At 32.1% G+C, this 23,334-nt stretch overlaps 1 protein-coding gene across 3 annotated transcripts in view; it reads right to left on the bottom strand.

Annotated features, from left to right (window-relative positions):
• LOC115877712 (glutamate receptor-interacting protein 2) overlaps positions 1-23,334 on the bottom strand; it is a 291,983-nt gene that overhangs the window by 22,386 nt on the left and 246,263 nt on the right. For all 3 annotated transcript variants that reach the window (XM_030893991.1, XM_030893989.1, XM_030893990.1), the window contains one exon: positions 13,315-13,541. In XM_030893991.1, coding sequence (XP_030749851.1) covers positions 13,315-13,541 — 227 coding nt within the window. The remainder of the gene's footprint in view (positions 1-13,314; positions 13,542-23,334) is intronic.

Here is a 23,334-nt window from a genome sequence, read left to right as displayed (position 1 = left end):
CTCCAGCGACACTTTTAAGCTTTCAACTCCGCGGCTCACTAGGCGGCGTTTTTTTTGTCGCGTCATGGCGTTTCTCGAGGACGCGCTGATGAAATGAAAAGCTCGCCGATTTTGCATAAGTTGCGAAAAAGTGGAGCCGCGCCAAAAACAAGGAAAACTAGCGGAAAATAAGGACTTTTATCCCGTCTTCTCGGCCTCTGCCTATTTTTCGCATAGTTGCGGATATTTTTCAAGTTTAGTCGAAGTATTGAGAAAGGTTCTCGGGGTTTTCTTTCATTTTTCAGGTGGAGGGAGGATGTCTTTACATCTAATTATTAAGATACAGCACAGTGAAAATATGTTTTTTTTTTCAAACGTTACAAAAGTATTAATTTCTGCGACGTGATTGACAATATAAATAGTTATTTTTTATACAAGACGATAAAATGGTACGATAATGCAATTTTATTGTCGTGTGCAAAACAATACCTTTTTCCATAGCGAATTACGTTTTAAAAAATATTCAGAAATTATTATTTCAAGGAATTGTAACGTTTTTAGTTCGTTACATCCCATATAGCATGTCCAAATGAAATTACGTTTCTACAAGGGAGACATATGAGAAACAAAATATGTTAAAGTGAACCTAAGTATTCATCTAGTTCTAACATATACATATGAGATACACGCAGGTTTATATTGATAGAATTGTGTGATACAGTGTTTACTAGTTGTATACCGTATGCACTCAAGATTCTAAAGAGTTTTTTGTAACGTAACAAATAATTATTAAAATGACGAAATATGACGTCGGTATATGAGACATACAATGTATAAGTCATATGTATGTGTGGTACTTCGTATCATAGTTGTGCCTATAGTACACACCTTGTAAAAATGTGACGTAAACACATAATATAAATATCTATATAGACACTTTGTAATAGTGTACTGTTGTGTCTACATTCTAGCATGAAATGACGGTGTGCGCACGCGCGGTTAGCCTCAGCGTAGACACACCGACCAGGTGTATCTTATGTATCCTCTCTCCTTTCTCCTTTCTGGGAGTGGTATGTGTTAGCAGCCATTATTGTTTTATTCATTCGGAAGCTCTATATAAATGTTCTGTTTGTGTGTAGTTTAAAAGAGATTTTAAGGTAAGTACAAGTTTTTAATTACCTTGTTACACCTTCCTAAGAGTATTGTTAATATTTTAGCAGCAACTCTTCCCTTACTCGATACCCAATTTACCAAATTTTGACTCCAATGAATGAAAACTCCAAATATTCTCGTATAATGATAAAGAGGTAGCTGAGTTAGCTCTGCAATATATTTTTTTTTAATTTGGAAATAATAAAAATCTAAATGGACCAGAGAAAGAAAGATTTAAACACTTCAAAGAACTTCTTACACTGATATTCGGTAAGTTATTGATGGATCAATATACAGATATGTTAATATTCAATAACCAGTTTCATATAAAATATTGATGAGATTGTTAATCTGGAAATAAAATACAACAAAGTCCAACAGAGTGCTCGATGAATGAGTATGCTAATAAACCAACTGCTTGGAGGGAAAAGAGGAGAAAAAAATGACTAAACGAGGTCCACCAAATCGTGGCGATATACCAGTGTTTACCATTTTAGTATGTTGTTATACTAGGTACTTATATTTTTAATAATTTTGATACAAATTCTGTTCTTTTACAGTGTTTTCTTACTTCTGGTTTCTGCAGTGTAAATAATTATTATTATTGTGTTATTTGCGCTATTGCGTTCCATGATATAAAGAAATATAAGAATTTTATTTTTTAACCACTTAATCCATTTTATGGAAGAAAAATGGTACATTTAATACAAAACAAAAATGAAACAATTTTAAGGCTACTTCTCTTGAACTTACGATCGAGATACTTTTGGAAAATACAAAGTTTTGCCTTCCTAATTTTCGTTCTAAAAAGATATAATTGGTATCATTGAATAAATATTTCTTAAAAGAACGAAAAGTTAGGCATCAAAACTTGTATTATTTCCTAAATTCGTTCATAAGAAGTAGTTTTATCTAGCACAAGATGTATATACGAAGCAAAATACAAACGTATACACGCGCTAGTCACAACTGCAATGTGTAAACAGAGTTTAAACGTAATACACAAGCACTGTGTATCCTACGGCACACTGTGTATCCCTTACTTTGTGTATACGTAAATGCTATACTGTGGCTCCATTGTGAGGCGGACATTTAACCTTTGTGCATACGTGTTGAACTACAATGTGTAAACGTAGCATATTTACATCGGGGGAATTGTGTCACCCTGTGTCTACATCTAATAATGTAAACACATCGTAAATGTGATTTGATGTGCTGTATGGGATGTCGTTGTATATGATATATGATGTCTGGCGTATCATCACCGGATTCCCTATCGTTCAGGCCGGATAATTTATTTGACGCGCTTGGCGTAATTTTTACGTTCTCTAGTCCACAACCCTGTTATCGTTTGGCTGCTCTGTGGAGGCGCTGTCAACATCGCTTCAAGGTTCGCTCCCTGCCATGGCTCTCTGCGCTGTGGACTCGCTTTTGCTTTTGCCGCTCTGCGGTCACCTTCAGAGCCCTGCTTAGAGAAATTGCAATTATTTAAATCTTGCTGTATAATTTGAATCAGCTGCTATTTCGAAGCTACAGGTAAAGATGAGATATTATCTTTATTAGATTCGTTATTATTATTGAATATTTTTAGGGTAGAGTTTTGGATGTCCCAACTTGACTTGAATTTGTATTTTGCTGGCACGTTGGCGTTCCTTTTCTTTTGTCCTCCAGAATGTTACATGGAGGAAGGGACGGTTTCTTTGTTTATTATTGAGTCCTCGGAAGTGGTTCGAGGTAGGTTTATTGTGTTTATTACACCTTGGTAGGGTTTAAACACGAGTTTCGTATTTTTAGGGTCCTATACGGATGTCCTGTGGACGAGTGTCCCATGTTTATCTTATCTATAGAGTGCCCCAGCGTGGATGTAGCTTGAGCCCCATGCTGCTTCTTTCCCATTTCTAAGCCTAGTCAATAGTTACGGCTGTATTGATTCATGGTGTCCTCATTCTGGCCTCTTTTGTTGTATTGGCCAACAGGATAGCCGAGAGACAGTACAGAGATGCGAGCCCACCTCACGCTGTTACTGTTTGAAGCATGATTGCATAAAGAACAGCTAAGTGTAGATTTAAGTTCTAGTTTTCAGTCGATTTTCAGTCTTAACATAATAACGTACATTTTAAATAATATCGTACAGACTATGTTTAGTGGTTAGATTATTAAGAACATTTATGTCGATTTAGTAGTTACAATATGATTTAGATCTTAGGTTTCATTACATTACGTCTTGTAATAGTATTACTTTCTATAGATATTATTATTGCGCTATTTTAACAGATGAATAACCAAACATAGATTCTAGAATCTACGGGTTGCAACATCTCAAATTTAACATCGCATAAAATTTAACAAATGAAATAAAGTAATGCTACCTTTCATATTTTTCTATAACTTTACACGCATTGTATTTTTCCATAGTCTTTTCATAGAACATATTATATATTATTTACATACATAGCTTTTACTCGACATATAATCACTATAATAATTATTAAAATTGTACAATGCTATTTACCATCAGAATACATCATGAATGAATACAGTCACTAGTTTTAAGTAATAAACAACTGTGTTTTCTTTCTCTGTTCATGCCTGGCGTCCAATATTTGTATTTTCGATTTATTATTGTTAATTAGTTTCTTTCCAGTGAAATACCTTATCCACGACTGCTCTACCAACGAAAAGCTGCCGTTCGCAGTGGTAATGTTAAAAAAAAAAACGCTATAGAATTTATTACGATTAGAAAAAATATTGTGCTGGGTTGGCGTTGGTTTCTATGTAATTTGACAAATAAATAAAGCTGTTTCTTTAGTTGTCAGTTTTGAGTCAGTATTTTTTAATTCTCTTTTTCGTGTCGATTGCTGATTGAATTGGAGCCAAAAATGGCTCAAAACGAGATAATTAAATTACCAACAGATATTCAGGCTGAGGCGACAAACGCCATATCCAAACTACTTCCACTTAAATCCCGAATAACTGATGAAAAGGAATACAAAAATTTTCAAAAATGGAGGCAATTAAAAAACGTGCGAGAAGAAAGAAAGTTTTTAACCTATCCTCGCTGTTAAAGTATCATTATTTAATCTACTCTTGCGGTTAAAGTACTATGTTATTTGCTATTTTTGATAGATATAAGGCAATTTTAACAGTTGCTATGGAAAAAATATTATTAAACTGACATTAAGTGTCAAATTCAACGAGTGCGGCGTCAGCAATGGCTGTGAAATGAAGATCGCTGTCTTTTTATATTTATGTAAAATTTAATAGGGATTGTTACCGATCGTCATTTCCAAGCCTACTGGACGCCGTTTTTTTTTTCGATCATACTGTATAATTACTTACAAGGTACAATTCAGTGGCGTCGCCAGTTTTTCGCTGGGAGCTAGCATTCGTGACTCAAACTTATGTTTTCCTTAAATGGGATACCTTGCATATTATTATTTTATTTTATTTGCCTTTTTATGAGTTTTTCAAAAATATAATATAATCTATACTAGTTGTCATAAACAAGCTAAAAAAATAACCTCAAATTTAGAAATAAGTTAGAATAACATCCCAGTGTTTGCAGAGTTTTCGCGAAAATTTTCTAACGCTTGATTGTTACCGAAGTGGAAAAGAAAACAAGATTAAAGAGGAAAAATTTGGCTACGAATTTTCTTTTCCAGGTTATGCTTGTTTGATGTTTTCCTTTATTTCATTTATCGAGATTCGCGAGTCGTTGTAGCGTTATAATACATTTGCTAACAAATTTTCGAACGCAGTTTGAGAATTATTGAGTTTGTTTTTAACTTTTATATTACGTTTTATACACTCAGTTTGTTATAATTTTGTAATTTTAGCTCTATTTTCATGAATTTTTTAGCAAACTGCATATAATTATATCAACTTCAACTCGTAAACTAAGTTTTCTATAAACTTTAGTATTTGGCATTTAGTTTTTAGTTTTTTTGGGTTTCTTGTGGACAATCCTTTCGGTTTATATAAATAAATAAATGCCTTTATTGTCAAAAATTTTTACAATTTCTAGACAAAGGTAAAGTAAACAAACAAAAGAGAATACAAAACAAGTATACAAATTACATTGTCAGTCTTATTGTTTAAAATAAACATTTATAAATGTTTACAATGTCAAAGAATAAAAATAAGATTCAAAAATATATACTATATTTATAGTAAATATAGTAATAGCAAATATTAGAGCAGTGTTTACAAGATCAAATCAAAATATAAGTCATTTACGGCGTACAAAGCCTTGTCTAGTAAATAAGATCTCAATGCTTTGCGAAATGAAGAAAATGATGTTATGGATTTGATTTCAAATGGGAGGTGATTTTTTTTCGAGTTGTATAATATTGAACTTTTAACTAACTCTGAGCGTGTGGTAGGTAGATAAAGATCTTGCTCCGCCTTCCTGAATGGATAAGTGTGAGATGGCCTTTCTTGAGAAGCTGATACATGCTTACGTATTAGGCAAACGGATTCAAATATAAATAAGGAAGGAAGAGTTCATATTTTTAATTTTTAAAAAAGTCTTGGCAATGAGTTCTGCTGTTTAGTCCCAGTGAATATCGAACAGCTGTCTTCTGGAGCCAGAAAATGCGGTCAAATTGAGTCGCACAACACGTACCCCAGAATGGAAGGGCATATCTGAGGTGCGACTCAAAAAGTACATAATAAACATTTCTAGCCACTGACAAGTTAAGCTCCTTAGAAACAGATCTTAATGCAAAACAGGCAGAGCTCAATTTTTTCGACAAAGCGTCCATATGCATGTCCCATTTTAGAGAATTGTCTACATCAAGCCCTAAGAATTTTACAGATTTTACGACGTCAATGGTGGTGTTGTTAAGTACAAAAGGCTGCAGCGAGTTTTTATACGACAAAGCTTTAGTTTTAGAAATGTTGAGACTCAGGAGGTTCGAATCGCACCAAGATTTAATGGTGATTAAGTCATTTGATATAATCCTATGAAGTGGCGTGACGTCCTTGTTGCTCCAAGTGAAGCTAGTGTCGTCCGCAAAAAGACATATTTTACCACTGATGTTTATGTTAGCAATGTCGTTAATAAAAAGAAGAAACAAAATAGGGCTTAGTACTGAGCCTTGTGGTACTCCACATTCTATTGGCTTGCTAGAAGACAACGTGGTATCCACCCTCACAAGTTGACTTCTGTTGCTCAGATACGACTTAAACAATTCGATAGATGTTCCCCTGAACCCATAGTGCTGCAGTTTATTAATTAGGATCTTATGATTTACACAGTCGAACACCTTAGAAAAACCACAGAGGCTGGAGTAAACTTTATTAAGGAGGGAAAACATAGCGTCATTTGTGGACTTGTTGCTGGGCTTGTTTATTCGTGGGCTTGTTTATGTCTCTCTTCTCTCTCTCTCTCTCTCTCTCTCTCTCTCTCTCTCTCTCTCTCTCTCTCTCTCTCTCTCTCTCTCTCTTCTCTCCTTGAAAGAGGGAGCCTCTAGTTTTAAACGAATTTTTAATTTTTTATAAATTTAAGTTAAACTTTAAACTTAACTTATTTAAAATTTAACTTAATAGATTTCTCTATACATGGATTTCCTATACCCTCTCTAAATCTGTCAAAATATCAACCGAAGTGTTTCAAACCCCTATACAATCAGCGTCAACCGTTTTAAATTTAAATGGCGCTCTCAGTTTCCCAGACTTCCCGCCCGGAAAAAATGTTGCGGTCCTGTTCCGGTTTCCGGAGTCCGCTCCGGTCGGCTGTTTCCGGTGTGATTTACGATCATGGCCGAGGGCGGACCGTTTATCTGGTACCTGCGATCGGTATCTGTAGGGGGTTTAGATCCGGAGATAAATAGGTCGGTGGGTTTGGAGAGTCAAATGGACAGAATAAAAAAGAAAACAGGTTTTGTTTGGTTATTTCTGTTGACTTTAGCTTCATTGAGAACCTCACAATTAGTGGTTTTAATTACGCTTTATACTTTTTTTTCAAAGCAACTGCAACTTATATCTATCAAAAATGGTAGATAAAATAGTACTTTAAATGATACTTTAACAGCGAGGTTAGGTTAAAAACTTTATTTCTTTTCGCACGTTTTTAATTGCTTCCATTTTTGAAAATTTTTGTATTCCTTTTCATAAATTATTCGGGATTTAAATGGAAGTTGGATATGGCGTTTGTCGCCTTAGCCTGAATATCTGTTGGTAATTTACTTATTTCGTTTTGAGCCATTTCTGGCTCCAATTCAATCAGCAATCGACACGAAAGAGAATTAAAAAATATTGACTCAAAACTGACAACCAAAGAGACAGCTTTATTTATTTGTCAAATTACATAGAAACCAACGCCAACCCAGCGCAATATTTTTTCTACTCGGAATAAATTCCTTGAAATAATAATTTCCGAATATTTTTTTAAAACGTAGCCTGCTATGGAAAAAAAATATTGTTTTATACACGACGATAAAATTGCATTTTCGTTAAATACAATTTTATCGTCTTGTATAAAAAATAACTATTAACTATTTAAAATTCTTCGGAGAATTAGTATGACGGGAATCAGATAAACAAGTAAATAAGGGATATATCGGGGGTCTAAGGCAAGCTGAAACAGTAAACGGACAACTATTCCAGGTGAGCGAGTCCCGATTCTCTTTATCTCGGTCCTTTCCCATTTCAAAACATAATCTCTGAAGTGTCCCAATAAGGATACAGATCCTGGATCATTCCGGACTATTTGCCTGAACCCCTTTGATTCGGTTTTTAAGGCTTGGGGATTTTGTTTATTTATTTTGTCGTTTTTTAGTCAATTGATTTCTTGTATATTGTTTGTTTTTTTCTATTCTTTCTCGTTTTAGTAAAAATATCCAGGATGTCCCAATATTCCGTGGACTTAGAATGCATTTTTGTCGCGAACATAAATTAATTGGACATAATTTACTTATGCCTTAAAAAATACATTTATGTGGAACATCTTTACGCGCGATGGGAGTAAAAATTCAAAGCCGTTGATATGTCACGACATGGCCTTGGTCAACACCAAAAAAACATTTGATTTAAATCTAAGAAAAGCATTATAATTAACTTAATACTGTACCTGGGTACCAATATCTTCTGGTTGTGTGCTAGGAAGTAAATTTTCATGCATATTTTCATCGATAGGTCTATCTATTTTGAGGACTTTGTTATATTTATTTCAAACCAATAATCAATGAGCATATTCGTATAATTTAAGAATTTAACAAATAGTTCGAATTAATTAGACCCTCAAAAAAAGGGCGACTTTCACAAATCTAAAATTTGTCAGCATTCATGGGACACAGGGCACAGAATAGATTTTAAGAAAGCCAAAATTATAATGAAAGAACCGATAGCCTCTAAAAGAAAAATAAAAGAGGCTTTTTTTAATGCAATCTAATAAAAATAAATGTATTGCTCATGCATCTGTAGATGTTAGAAATGTATGGCAATCGCTTCTTTGATTTTAAAGAACATAACATACGTAAAAATTAAAAACAAATTAAAAATAGTCATACAGAAAGTTTGAAGCTTTTTGGTTTTACCTTATAACTACTTGTCATAGATAAATGAAACAAGTTTAGATTGGAAAGTGCCCATAAGGACAATGTAAACACTATTTGGCGCTATTCTTGCAACGGTCGCGACCCAAAACTTTTGAAAATTTCGGAGCGGCTCGGCTTTTTCCGGAATTATATCGCCAAATATTGATTATTCAAATTTATTATTATTTTCTTTTAATTTTATAAATAAAAGACAGTGTTTTGCATACAAGAAACTTTATTTTATATAAGGACGCATGTATGAAATACCTATGAAACATTGGAAACCGACGTTATGCCACGATCCATAGCCACGATCCACGATGGTTTTTGCAGTTCACAGTTCACAGCACAGCTTTTTAAGTTTTTCATGCCACTTTTTCGCAATTATCACCGGTTGGAGTAAATAAAACTTGAATTAAACTCACAAGATAGCAATTATTACTTTGAAAATGGACGCTATAAACACTTTTCGGAATTTCTTGAGAGCGATTTGGATTTTGAAAGATTATTATGATTGTTGAAGATTGTGACTTTGACAAGAGAAAATTATTTCAGTTTTTGTTTGCCGTTGTTCTTAGCGACCGCTATAGCAGCGCCAGATCGCGTATAACGGTCGCGACCCAAAATAATTTCGCGACCCAAAATGTTTACGGGCTTTCCAATCTAAACTTGTTGCATTTATCTATGCTACTTGTTATCACGTAGTAATTGTTAATTTTGAAGTTTAACTTGATATAATGTCATTTTAACAGAACGTCAACGATTTTTGTAGACGTATCTGTTTAAAAAAAACTAAAGTGTTCTCGAATAGTTGTATTTAAATATTTTAAATAGTTCTTTTTCTTTATTTTTTGTATTTTTTTTGCTTCCGACGACGGAAAGAGATAAACTTTCCGAAACGTTAAGCATTTTTTTGTTCGTTAGGCAAATTTGTTAACTGCGGATAATTATTAGTTTCCGTTGGATTAACGCCAGCAGTGTTTACAAAAAAATAACTATTTTATTTTGTAGATTTTCTTGCAGTGGCGAAATACCTATACCGGGTGCGTCTCAAAAGTGGCTCACCCCCTATAACTTTTCTATTTTTTCAGATAAAACAACGAGATTTGGTATGTTAGTATATGACATAAATTGGGATTGATTGAGGTATTCAATTGTTTTCGGTCACTTCCGGTTTCACTGGAAATGACTACAACTTTTGATTTGTAAATGGCGCCCTCGGTATTTTTTTACTATATTCGATAGAAAATGACACTCTGAATCGAATGACATATCATATGTCAATTTTTGACTACTCACTCAAAAACAAATTTTAGTTTAAATTTCAATCTAGAGTGCCATGGCTGTTTTAAAAACATTAATTTTTAATCAAGGAGCCTTGGAAAAATAGATTTGATCGTCTAATGTTTTTGGTGTCTTGTCCTGGCCGGTTAAAAGATGCCCAAATCGTATTTTTAATCATATCTCATTTTTTTCAAATGGAACGAGGGTGGCTCATTAGCATATTTGGAAAAAGCATTTTTTTACAAATAATTTGATACCACACACTTGGTATTTTGAGTCAAATTGTCGTTATGAACCGCATGTTACAATTTCAAATGAACATGTCAAAAGTTGACATATGATATGTCATTCGATTCAGAGTGTCATTTTCTATCGAATAAAGTAAAAAAATACCGAGGGTGTTATTTAAAAATCAAAAGTTGTAGTCATTTCCGGTGAAACCGGAAGTGACCGAAAACAATTAAATACGTCAATCAATCTCAATTTATGTCTTATACTAACATACCAAATATCGTTGTTTTATCTGAAAAAATAAAAAAGTTATAGGGGGTGAGCCACTTTTGAGACGCACCCGGTATAGGATATTTTTTTGGAGAGATGAATCCGCCACATAGATATAGACAATTTTTACATTTATTTATATTAGATTGGACTAGAAAAAAGATTTTATATTTTTCGTTTATAGACTATGGGTTTTTTTATAATTTTTGGATTATTAAAATGTACTTAGTGTCTTTTGTCCAATGAATGCAGACAATTTTTAAGATTTGCAAAAATCACCGATTTCAAAATAATCTTAAAATTAAAATTAATAATTAATTAGTCCACGTGGACTCTCTGCCGCGTGTATATGGGTAGCGATCTATAAAATATATTGCTGTTTATTTAAATATGTTTTGCAATAAATTGATCATACTCCATTTATTGTGTTTGGTTTAGTTTGGATTCAGAATTTAACTAAAATAAATTTGATACTGTACCAACCTTGATTTCATGCATATTTTCATCGATAGGTTTGTAGCTTCTGAATATTACCCAGATAGCACATTTACATCCTCAGAACGTCCTGAGAATATATGTTTAGGACAGATTCAGTACACGGGTGGCCAACTAAGAATGGACGCCGGCTGTATCTCAGAAACTACTTAATGCATAACTTTAGGAAAAAAATTGTAATAAGTAAATCGACGAAGAAAAATTGCTGGAAATTATTTCCAAGTTCGAAAAATGTTCGCTAGGGGGCTTTTTTCTGATAGCCAATCAGCGAACAGGGGTTTTCTAAAAAATATGCAGGTGAACAGGTATTTTAAATATTACTGTTGTAATCATCGATAAATTTTTAATTTTATTGATATAAAGTATTTTGCTCTATCTCACAAAATAATGTGGTGGGGGAAGGTTAAACTTGTTTTTATTAAAATAAGGATAACTCTGGTTTAGGTTACCCGATTTAAACAAACTAGAGCTCGTTTAAAAGAGCTTTTCTTCCTTAATGATTGCCAGTATAAATTTTGTTTTCACAATTTTTTTATGGTACCTAGAGGGCGCTGTTTGACATCATAACAGATATTGCGCTTTTGCATAAAAAAATTTAAATAGGAGGCTATATTTCTCTTTGCACAGTTAAATAGAGCACAACATTTCCAAATTATTAACGCAAACCGCAACTTTTTATCTTCTCTCTAACGGGAGATATCTAATTATAGTAGTAGGTTAGGAAACAAAAAGGTGGTCAAAAAATTACAAATTTCTCGATGATTACAATAGTAATGTTTAAAGTACCTGTTCACCTGCATATTTTTGATAAAAACCCTGTTTTCTAATTGGCTATCAGAGAAACGCCCCCTGGCGGACATTTTTCGAACTTGGCCACCCTGTACTTTACTTATCTTCCTACAAAAATAATTTTACGAAAAGTCCACTAGAACTAACTGGCGTTTTCTTTAATTTCCATTACCATTACCATTATTATTATAAATCGTCGAGTTGATTTAATCCGGAAAATAAATACCATTGGCGGGCGACCCGTTCACGCCCGTTTAAACTTTAATCGGCTAATTTTCCGTTAAATAATGCAAAAAGCCCCGGCCGCCGCGCCGGCTCCGGCCCGGAACGGAAAAAGCGGGGATTAGGCGAAAATCCGGAGGATAACGGCGGACGGCCGGAAAAACTATCGCGGCGCCGAAAATTCAAACGGGAGAATGCTGGGGTTTAAAGGTCGTCGGTGAAAATCTATCTATTGGCCGGTTGACCTCTTAGGTCTGTGATTTAATTCAATAAAGTCAATGTTTCTCTCGAATTCTAGGTTTAATGCTATTGGTATACAGGGTGATACCAAAGTCATTATACAGGGTGGTTCAATAATAGAGGACGTTGGTATACAAGGTGGACCGAACTGTATTCGGGAAACTTCGGCAACATATTCTGCAGATAAAAATATAGATGTCCTTGTCTTTTGGGCCGTAGATAGGGATAGAGATGTCCCCTTTGACCGTTTTCAAGCTGTCGAGACAATGAGAGATTATTGTCTTTTTTCCATAGCGACTGTTAAAATTGCCTTATATCTATCAAAAATAGTAGATAAAATAGTACTTTAACCGCAACGGTAGATTAAATGATACTTTAACAGCGAGGATAGATTAAAAACTTTATTTCTTCTCGCACGTTTTTTAATTGCTTTCATTTTTGAAAATCTTTGTATTCCTTTTCATAAGTTATTCGGGATTTAAATGGAAGTAGTTTGGATATGGCGTTTGTCACCTCAGCCTGAATTTCTGTTTGGTGATTTACTTATTTCTTTTTGAATGCTCCAATTCAATCAGCAATCGACACGAAAGAGATTTAAAAAATATTGACTCAAAACTGACAACTAAAGAGACAGCTTTATTTATTTGTCAAATTACAAATTAGAAACCAACGCAAACCCAGCACAATATTTTTTCTACTCGTAATAAATTCCTTGAAATAATAATTTCTGAATATTTTTTAAAACGTAACTCGCTATGGAAAAAATATTGTTTTATACACGACGATAAAATTGCATTATTGTCTCCCGAAATTAATTCACTCGCGAATTAATCTTTTCGGTCGTTTTGTATAAAAAATAACTTTTAGTTTTGATTATTTTTTGGAGGCAGAATAATAGAGCGTGACAAAATAAATACACTATTTCACTACATAATACACGAAAACTAACTTTTGCTAACGATGTTATAGTATTTCCGAAGTCAATTGGAAGTTGAGACTCTTAATTCCCTTTTGTCCCTCAACTCAATGACGAGGACACAAACTGTCAATGTGGCAGAATCAATAGTAAACAACATAAAGTTATCATAAAACAAATAATAATGTAATGTTGTACCTGTGATAGTGATACCAAGTCCAGGTCCCCTCTTGGCTAATCTAACGGTGAAAACGCCACTAGACGGCACTATAGTGTCCGTGACGTCAAATTCTGAGATTAACGTCACCGTTCTGCCACCCGTCGCGTCTGCACCCATTTCTAGAATGGAGGTGATCTCTTGTAGGGTTAGATTCGTCTGGTGATTGATGGACACGATCCTGTCGCCAACCTGAAGGCATCCACACCTGAAAAGAATTAAAAAAAATTAGTATAAAAATTCCTTAAATTGGGGAATATTTCCCTGTCTTGGCAACGCCGTTTTTGAGATAAGCCCACGGCCACACAGAAAGCGTTTCTAGCGTTTTGCGATTTTACCGTTTTAAGTTTTTTTTTCGATTTGTGTCCATTAAACACACGCAAAAGACGCGGCAGGTCTGCAGTTTCTATCAAGATGTCAATTAGAAACGTCGCAAGCTCGTGGATTTCCGGCCCGTTCAACAATCAATCCTGTGAGAAAGAGGTAGGCGAGATCGGCGTCGTTAGCGTTGAAAAGACGAAGATAAAAGATGCTGGGATTGAATTGAGGACGGGCCGGGGCCCATATATTCGGAGACAAACACAATCTACTGCTAGACCAGGGGTGTGTAAAAATAATTATTATTTGCCATTTATTTTACGAATTTTAGTTTATATTATGTGTATAGTTTTTTTTATGTTGTAGTGTTGTGGTTAGTACTTGTTATAATTATAATATAATATAATAAATAATTATAATTATACAGGGTTGTTCACCACATACGACACGGAGTATTGTAGCTAAACGATTAGATTTTTACAAATTGTAAGTTTTGGGTTCATTGAAGGACTATTAGAGCTACAATTTAAAAATATTTTTACAAGATACAGAGTGTCCCAAATAAGTAAAAAAACATTATAGATGTATTTTTTAAATGGAACACCCTGTATATTATTCTATTTTTAGATTCTATGATTAAAATAAAGATGAATTTGATTAAGGTTTATCATACTTAAACCTTACCGTTTTTGAAATATTTTCAATTTTATGAAATTGCAGTAAACATTTTAAGGCTTCATTTCTTCAAGGGTATCAAAGTTTATAAAACTAAATATTTACTAAAGATTATTTATTGATCAGATATTGTGTTGCAATAATTAAAATTCTACTACTTTAAACAGAGTGTCCACAAAATTATATTAAATAATTACTAGCTTTAAACGGCAATAACTTGCAAAATAAAAACACTAAATCACCACAATACACCAAAACACTTTTACTTTTATACTGGACGCGCGTTTCGCTAACCATGTTAGCATCATCAGCAGATGATTATAAACTAAGGTACAATCTACAAGTTGAGCGTTTATATACTCGCCCAGTGGGCACCGAGTGGGCGTGGCAAAAACTAGCCAACCGAGTCAGAGCCAACTGAGCGTAACAGTTAGATCAGTGCCATCTATTAAAAGATCAGCCTACGGGCGGACTTTTGTTTACTTCATCAGCTGTACATACTTAGATATTGGGTTAGATTCCGTTACATATTTTGTCGGTTGATTTTTGGTTTTAACTCTTTGATTTTTGGTATTATTTATTATTGTAGTGCAAAAAACTAATTATTTTGGTGTTGAAGTGACATAAACTACTACCGGATATATGGTCACTCTCGGTTTCGCATAAAAAAATAGAGATTTTAAAAATTACACGTTGTGCAAGTGATTTAACCTAAAAGTGCCCATACATTTTTTACTTATCGTGATTTTTATGTGTGTTTTTTAAGACTCTAACAATTCATCAATAAAGCTTAAGTGGAGTGTGTTATTGGTGCTATGCCTCATCTTTGTTGTGTTCCTGGTGGAAAGGATAGTTATTATACTAGGCAGCCTAAAGTGTCCGGAAGAGCAAGAAAAGTGGGTACGAGTTATAAATCAAGAGAATTTTATTGAAAATATCTTTAATAAATTTAAAATAATATTCTCCCATGATGGTATTAATGAAAACTGGACAATTATGTTTATTTTATTCATATTGTGGAATCTCCACTCCAAGTGGTGCTGGTTCAGCTTCGATAGATTCAAACACGTAAGTAGGTATTATGAACTAGGGAAAAATATAAAGAATGTGTGTATTAGAGATCATGAAAAAGATTATTATTTTGAGTTCAAATTTTAAAAAGATTTTTGTAAAGACAAGACTGATACAGTTTAAAAAAGAAGAATGTGTTTTTGTTTGATAATATATAATGTATGTTAAGCATAACATATATTTGTTCAGTAATTTTAATGAATAGTAATGTATTATTTATAATACCAAATTAATATCAAATATTTAAGTGATGGCTGAATACAATATGAATAAAATAACAATAAAATTGGTATATTTGCATAATACAAAATTAAGTTTTAAGAATAAAGGTGTTACTAAAAATACTAAGAAATTCATATTTATTTGTTTTAATTGGTCTAATGTTATTTACATTTTATGTAAGAATTATACCGTATCATCGAAAAAAATCGGCGTCTAGTTGGCTTGGAAATGAACATCGATGACATGCCCTAAATAACTGTACACATAAAATAATTAACTAGAATTTTACAATCTTGGAAAATTTGATATTCTTGAATCTTGTTTCTAAATATACTAAATTTTTTGATTTTCTTGGGATTTAGGTTCGGGAAAAACGCTGATTAAGTTTTCATTTGGTTTTTCATTATTTTTATTTGGTTTAAAAAAAAAACGGTTCGGCTAACATTATAGCCTTCATCAGTGTTGTGTCATATGAAAAAAATAGTGTCGAATATAATCCAAAAAATTACATATAAAATATTCATACCACGCACATAATGTTTACTGCGTACTGCGTACTCCATAGTCAATGTAGATAATTTTAGTGTTAAGAATAATAATTTTAAAAAATATGTGGTCATGTTTTGATTAGTTTATATTAGTTTATTAATTGCAGTAAATATTATGAGGTGTGAATTATATTGTATATGTAATTTTTTGGATTATATTCGACACTATTTTTCTCATATGACACAACACTGATGAAGGCTATAGTTAGCCGAAACGTTTTTTTAAACCAAATAAAAATAATGAAAACCCAAATGAAAACTTAAATCAGCGTTTTTCCCGAACCTAAAAATCCCAAGAAAATCAAAAATTTTAGAATAATTTTACATATAAAATGCCAGCGATCTTCATTTCATAGCCATCGCTGACGCCTTTTTTAGATAATATTGTATTATTTGTAAATATAATTTTTCGAAGATTGATACTTGCAAGATATACATATAAATTTTGTGAATGCAAATAATAATACATCACTATTATTAGATATTGAATGTTTTTTGTTAAATTAGATCGATTTTCAAACCCCAAAATTTAAAATATATTTACATTTTACCCATTATGTTATGTACCTATACACTATTTGTACATCGTAAAACATTTGCTGCATTTGTATGGTTCATAGTTTATTTGCCAAAGTATTTATTACTATAAATAGGTATATATGTTGTAGTTATTAACTGTATATTATGTATATTTCATTTAAACTATATCATTTTTAAAATACAAACCAAAAATCTGAGGAATAATTATGTTTTCCATGTATTCTACAACATATTTATTAATCCGTTATATCTAACTAGCGTGACGTCACAAATCTCGCCCGTAGGCTGATCTTTTAATAGAAGGCACTGGTTAGATTTCCGCCACTAGAGTAGTAGGAACAAAGAACTTGAAGGAATTGGACCGTTGTCTCTGTTCATACTATCTTTACATTTATTAATTCTGATGCTTTCATATGCATCTAATTGCCTGTAATTTGAGACTTGTTTAATTAATTTTAAATTATTAAGATCTATACAATGTTCTTTATCAACAATATGTTCGGCAACGCAAGATTTATCCGGTCTACCATATCTTATCTGAGCTAAATGTTCTTTAAATCTAGTTAATATTGATCTTCTAGTTTGCCCAACATATTTCTGATTACAATCTTTACAAGAAATTTCATAAATACCCGACCTTTCCAGTGGAGATGTTTTTATCCTTTGGATTACCTAATAATTGTTGTAATTTATTATTAGCACTATACACAAGTTTATAATTGACATTCTTAAAAATTCCTTTTAGACCACGGGTTAACTCTATATCAAACGGTATCGAAAAATATTTAGACGTATCTTTCTCCACTTGAAAAGTCGAATTTTCAGAAATCATTAACCTATACCTACGTTTTCTAATTAATTTATCAACTAGTAAAGGGGAATATCCATTACACTCAGCTACATTCCTAATGTAATCTCTTTCTATTTCATATCTTTCGTTGGAAAGTGGGATTTTGCTGTTTAACACCAAAGGTTCCAACCCTCAACTGTAATCAGGCAATAACTTGTTTAATTTAAATGGAACACCCTGTATATTTTACGTGAATCATATGCATAATTTAATTGTCTATAAAATTGTATATACCCATCTCTTCAAGTTTTCGTAGAAAATGCATTTTCTTATAATTTAGACCTCATTAATCACTATACCTATGGAATATTGACATCTTAGATTATTTTTAAAGATGTAACAAATTTTCAAAGAGTACAGACACTAATATTGTCGATATAGTTCGCTTATTTCATTAAAAAATAAAATAAAAAAACTGTTGTAATTGTAAATATTTTTTGTTAAAGAGGACCAATTAATATGATCCCAGTATTCAAACTACATTAATTGACTGTTTACGTTGATTAATAATAATTGCTTCAGAACTGAAAAACTGAATTTTGTGTGTATATTAGACACTGTAGTAAAAAGTAACACCTTATAAATTTTATTTCATTTTTTGACGAATGCTAATTTATAAAAACAGAGACGTTCATTTTCAAAACTTATTATTATATTGATTTCTGAGCCAAATCCACATTTATTTAGAATACTTTATTAACTAAAATAATTTAAAAGTATGTAACTAACTAATTTTTGGTCGAAAATAATGGTGGTATATTTAATTGGTATACTGTTTTACAAAGATTTAAATAGCTTTTTTGTATACCAATAGGCTTGCAATATTCACCACCTGTATGTTTTGTACATATGTATGTCGCTTCAAAAAAATGTCGAATGTCAATATTCCATAGGTATAGTGATAAATGAGGTCTAAATTATAAGAAAATGCATTTTCTACGAAAACTTAACGAGATAGGTAAAAAATGGTATAATATAATTTGATAGACAATTAAATTGTACATCTAATTCTCCTAAAATATACAGGGTGTTCCATTGAAATTAAACAAGTTATTGTCGTTTAAAGCTAGTAATTATATAAAATAAATTTTTGGACACTCTGTATAAGGTAGTAAAAATTTTATTATTGCTACATAATATCTGATCAATAAATAATCTTCAGTAAATATTTAGTTTTAAAAACTTTGAAACCCTTGGAGAAATGAAGCCTTAAACTTTTTACTGCAATTTCATAAAATTGAAAATATTTCAAAAACGGTAAGGTTTAAGTGTTATAAACCTTAATTAAATTTACCTTTATTTCAATCATAGAATCCAAAAATAGAATAATATACAGGGTGTTCCATTTAAAAAAATACAACTATAATATTTTTTACTTATTTGGGACACTCTGTATCTTGTAAAAATATTTTTAAATTGTAGCTCTAATAGTCCTTCAACGAACCCAAAACTTACAATTTGTAAAAATCTAATTGTTTAGCTACAATACTCCGTGTCGTATGTGGTGAACAACCCTGTATAATAGAATAGTAAATATTTCTAGTTGGTAATGCAATTTTAGGACATGATTTGTGAAACATTTTGGAATGAAACTTTACGCGCGCTGGGAGTAAAAATTCAAGGCCGTGACATACGAGCTAGTGAGATGGCCCTGACACACGAGCTCGTTCTAACGAAACGTGTTAACGGCTTAGAAATACATAGTGACGCGACGTGTTTTTGTAGAGCAGTCCACGTGTTTATCAAAAATATTGATATTTTAATACAAATTTTGTAAAAGTGAATCAAATTATTACGTGTAAAAAAACATTTGTTATACGTAAAAAACTATTTTTATTATTTTACGCCAATAAAACTGTTACACGTAAAAAACTATTTTTTTACGCGTATAAAACAATTTGTTACTGGTAGAAAACTATTTTTTACGCGTATAAAACTATTTGTTACGTGTAAAGATATATTTGTTACACGTAAAAAACTCTTTTTTTACGCGTCAAAAACTTATTTTGTTTCTGGTAGAAAACCTTTCTTACGCAAAAAAAATTACGTGTAACAAAACTATTTTTTACACGTAAAAAACTAATTTTTACGCGTCAAAAACTTATTGTTTCTGGTAAAAAAACTTTTTTACGAAAAAAAAAATATTTTTTACAAAACTAGTCGTTACACGCAAAAACTATTTCTGTGTGGCGTCAAAAAACTTGATTTGTTTCTGTTATAAACCTTTTATACGCAGAAAAAACCATTTTTTATATAAAAACTATTTTTCACGCGTAAATTTTTATCTCAGCCAATTTATGATTTTTCTCTCGTATTTCAAACTACACTTTTTCAAATTATTTCCATCATATTGCGTGTATCTGCGATATAGTCTGTCAAAAAATCAAATTTGAATTGAATTCCTAATAGACTTTCCTAAACAGTAGATTTTATAAAAATTTTTAAATAATACCATAAAATGAAAAAAAAATGCACACTCTCTAATTTAACAGCCATTGTATTATTTTATGACATCACGCCTAGTTAGATACTCATCTTAGAAAATATGCCAAAGAGAATACATGAAAAACATAATTATTCCTCGTATATGCGTTTTTATGTGATTATATTCCGACACTATTTTTTTGGTGTGGCCCTATGTAATCCTGTTATTTTGTTTTAGTCGCTAAAGACGCTTCACGCTTAAAAACGCAAAATAATGCTTTCTGTGTGGCCAGGTTTAACGAACCTAACCCTTCCCTAAGAAAATCAAAACCTTCGTTAGAATAATTTTACATATAAAATGCTGGGGGATCCCCCTTTAGCACTTGGCTTGGTCATAAGACGCCTTTTTCTATGATATTTTATCCCTGAAATGTAATGTTTCAAACATTGATGCTTTCAAAATATACATATAAATTTTGTGAATGCTAAGGATATATCACTATTAGTAGGGCATTGAATGTTTTTGTTAAATTAGATCGATTTTCAAACTCCAAAATTTAAAATATAGTGGACATTTTGTCCCATTACTCTTATGTTCCTATTCATTATTTGTATAATAGTAAAACATTTGCGGTGAAGCTGTGGGGAAACCCCTAGTTTATTTGGGAACAGTATTTAATACTATAAATAGTTATATATATATATTGTATTTATTAACTGTATATTATGTATATTTCATGCAAATTATATCATTTTTAAAAACAAACCAAAAATACGAGGTGGCTGACACTTGCGTGAGACCATTCTCCTCCGCAAGTGGCATACAAGCTACCACCTCCTTATGTTTTCCATGTATTCTTCCTACATCTTTATTAAACCGTGGCGACACAAGCTACCGTTTCGTCTACCCGGCCTGGGTCGTAGCTCCTCGACTGTGAGGGACACGGGTCTCCGTAGGAAGTCCTGGGACTGTATGATTGAGTACTTACTCAAGAAAGGGGGACACAATAGATCTCTAAGGTAGCAGAGATTAACCCCCCTCCCACTTATTCTATTCTAACGTTGATAAGCTTGAGCATAAACCAGATATTGATGCCATATTTCATATGGCATTTTTCACAGTAAATTTTTATCAAAGCCACCCAATGATTTTTCTCTTGTATTTTACTTTGTAAGAGCCATATTATGAAATAATATTGCGTGTATCTGCGAAACCATTAAACATTTTAAAATACTTTAAACACAAAAAATGTTCATTTTTTAACTCTCCATCTAATAAAAAAATAATATACAGGATGTTCCATTAAAAAATATAAAGAAAAATTATTTTATATTTTAGAAAGTTTGGCGTAGAATTCTGAACACTTTGTATGATTTACAATTACCATATTTATAGCAAAGTAGGCATAGACCATCTAAAGTAAATACCTAATATAGTTTTGATTTCAGGACAAAATTCTTTTATTTGTAATAATTTTTTTAAGGAAAGTTGAAAAATATATATTTTTTAATTATTTATTAATATCTCTGAAATTACCGAAATATATTTACTCATATCTTAGGATTATATAAAGTGATCTGAGAGAAAGCCAAAAATGCAATAATATACCGGGTGTTCCATTAAAAAATCATCCCGATCCACTTACACTTTTTGAGCCACCATATAGAAGTTAAAATATTCTCCTGAAATACATATTCGTACATACTTCAGGTTTGGACTTAAATGAAATTCCCAAGTTTTTTATTCTAGGAGCTACAGATGCCCGACGCACTATTGCCGGACCCTGTACATTAGAAAGTAATTACTCTTAGTTTTTGAAACTCTTTTCGCGACAGTTTAAACTAAAATGGCTTTTGCAGACTTTAACTTTAACAACGCTAGACGAAAAAGCATTTTTAATAACTTACGATAGTTGAAAGTTTTTGGGGGACTCTTAAAATTTTATTAATGATTCTTCGCCTCTAACAAAACGGTGAGCAGCGTTTTGAATTTTCGCAATATGGACAAAGTTGCCGGTGGAGTTTTTCTTTTCCATAGAGCCAAGTTTTCATAGTAAAAGTTTTTTAGTATCCTCGTATAAGAACTTTCTCTGGACGTGTACTATATTTAATATTTAATGAAAAATGTTAATGAAAAGGATAGCTACATTGTTAAATATGATGAAAATTATGTTAATAAGAAAAATATTACAGGGGTATCTCGCTTTACACTTAAACGTTACTGTACAGGGTGGGTCAAATTCGACGCTTTTAAACGGAAACACCCTTTTCTATAGGAGATAGACGAAAACTAATATCGGTGTCTGGAGCTCAATTTTTGTCAATCATATGATGGTGAAAACCGCATATCGATATCTGTTACCGTTTCGGAGTTACGGGGTGTTTTTCAAAAATATGCATTATTAACAAATCGCTGTAACTTTTTTGCTATGAAAAATTTTGTATTTTTATGAAAACATTTTCAAAGCACTTTTTTATGCAGAATTTAATGGTTTAAGTATAATTTTTTTAAAATTAGTAATTTAAGAATTATCAACAGAAAATTTGATTTTTTATATGGGACACCTTGTATATTTTTAATTTATTGAAAAGAATTTAAAATTACCTTTCCAAAAATATAACACACTTTATATTTTGCTCGATTCGCCTTCGAGATATAGAGTATATAAAAATTCGCCCGCTTTAAATAAGTAGGCTTTGAACGGCACTGGCTGTAATGCAAAAAAATTCTAGCTGTGAGCATCAGTTAAAAGGAAAATAATATTTGCTATGAGAGATACAGAGTTTTATAACAATTTAAAATATATTTAACCAACATCAGCACATTTAAAATATATCTAATAGGTAATAAAAATAAATAGCAAACCAAGACATGAGATTTTGCTGTTTGACATATCGACCGTCTTCTGTTATGGACAGACGGGGCAGTTTTAAAACATTTCTCGCGGAATTCTTTAACTCAGTGGGGGTGAAAGATACCCTCTCATAACTGCTAAGTATTTCTAATTCTTGTGTAGATTATAAGGAAGAATAAGGAACCTTTATTCTTCCGCAAATATATCCATAGGATTAGATCCGTGGGCACTAAGTCAGGCGGCCTTGACGGCCAACGGCTGGGATCTTGGTTAGCTATTCAATTATTCTTGAAATTGGCTGCAAAAATTTGCTGATAACTTCAGCGTTCAGAGGCGGTGCCTCGTCTTGCTGGAAAAATATGTTTTCCAGTTCCATTAAGGGCATATTATCAATAAGGGGCCCAAAGCCTACTAGTTAAAAGTGGTAAACTTTTAAAAATTCTGTATTTCGAAGGGGATTATAACAAAATATCAAGTGTGCTATATTTTTGGAAAGGT

The sequence above is a fragment of the Sitophilus oryzae genome, unplaced genomic scaffold (genome assembly GCF_002938485.1).
Source record: "Sitophilus oryzae breed Bouriz unplaced genomic scaffold, Soryzae_2.0 scaffold_1498_pilon_pilon, whole genome shotgun sequence".
Classification (NCBI taxonomy): domain Eukaryota; kingdom Metazoa; phylum Arthropoda; class Insecta; order Coleoptera; family Curculionidae; genus Sitophilus; species Sitophilus oryzae.
The sequence above is the reverse complement of the archived record's forward strand: the minus strand, read 5'-3'. Positions and strand labels throughout refer to the sequence as shown.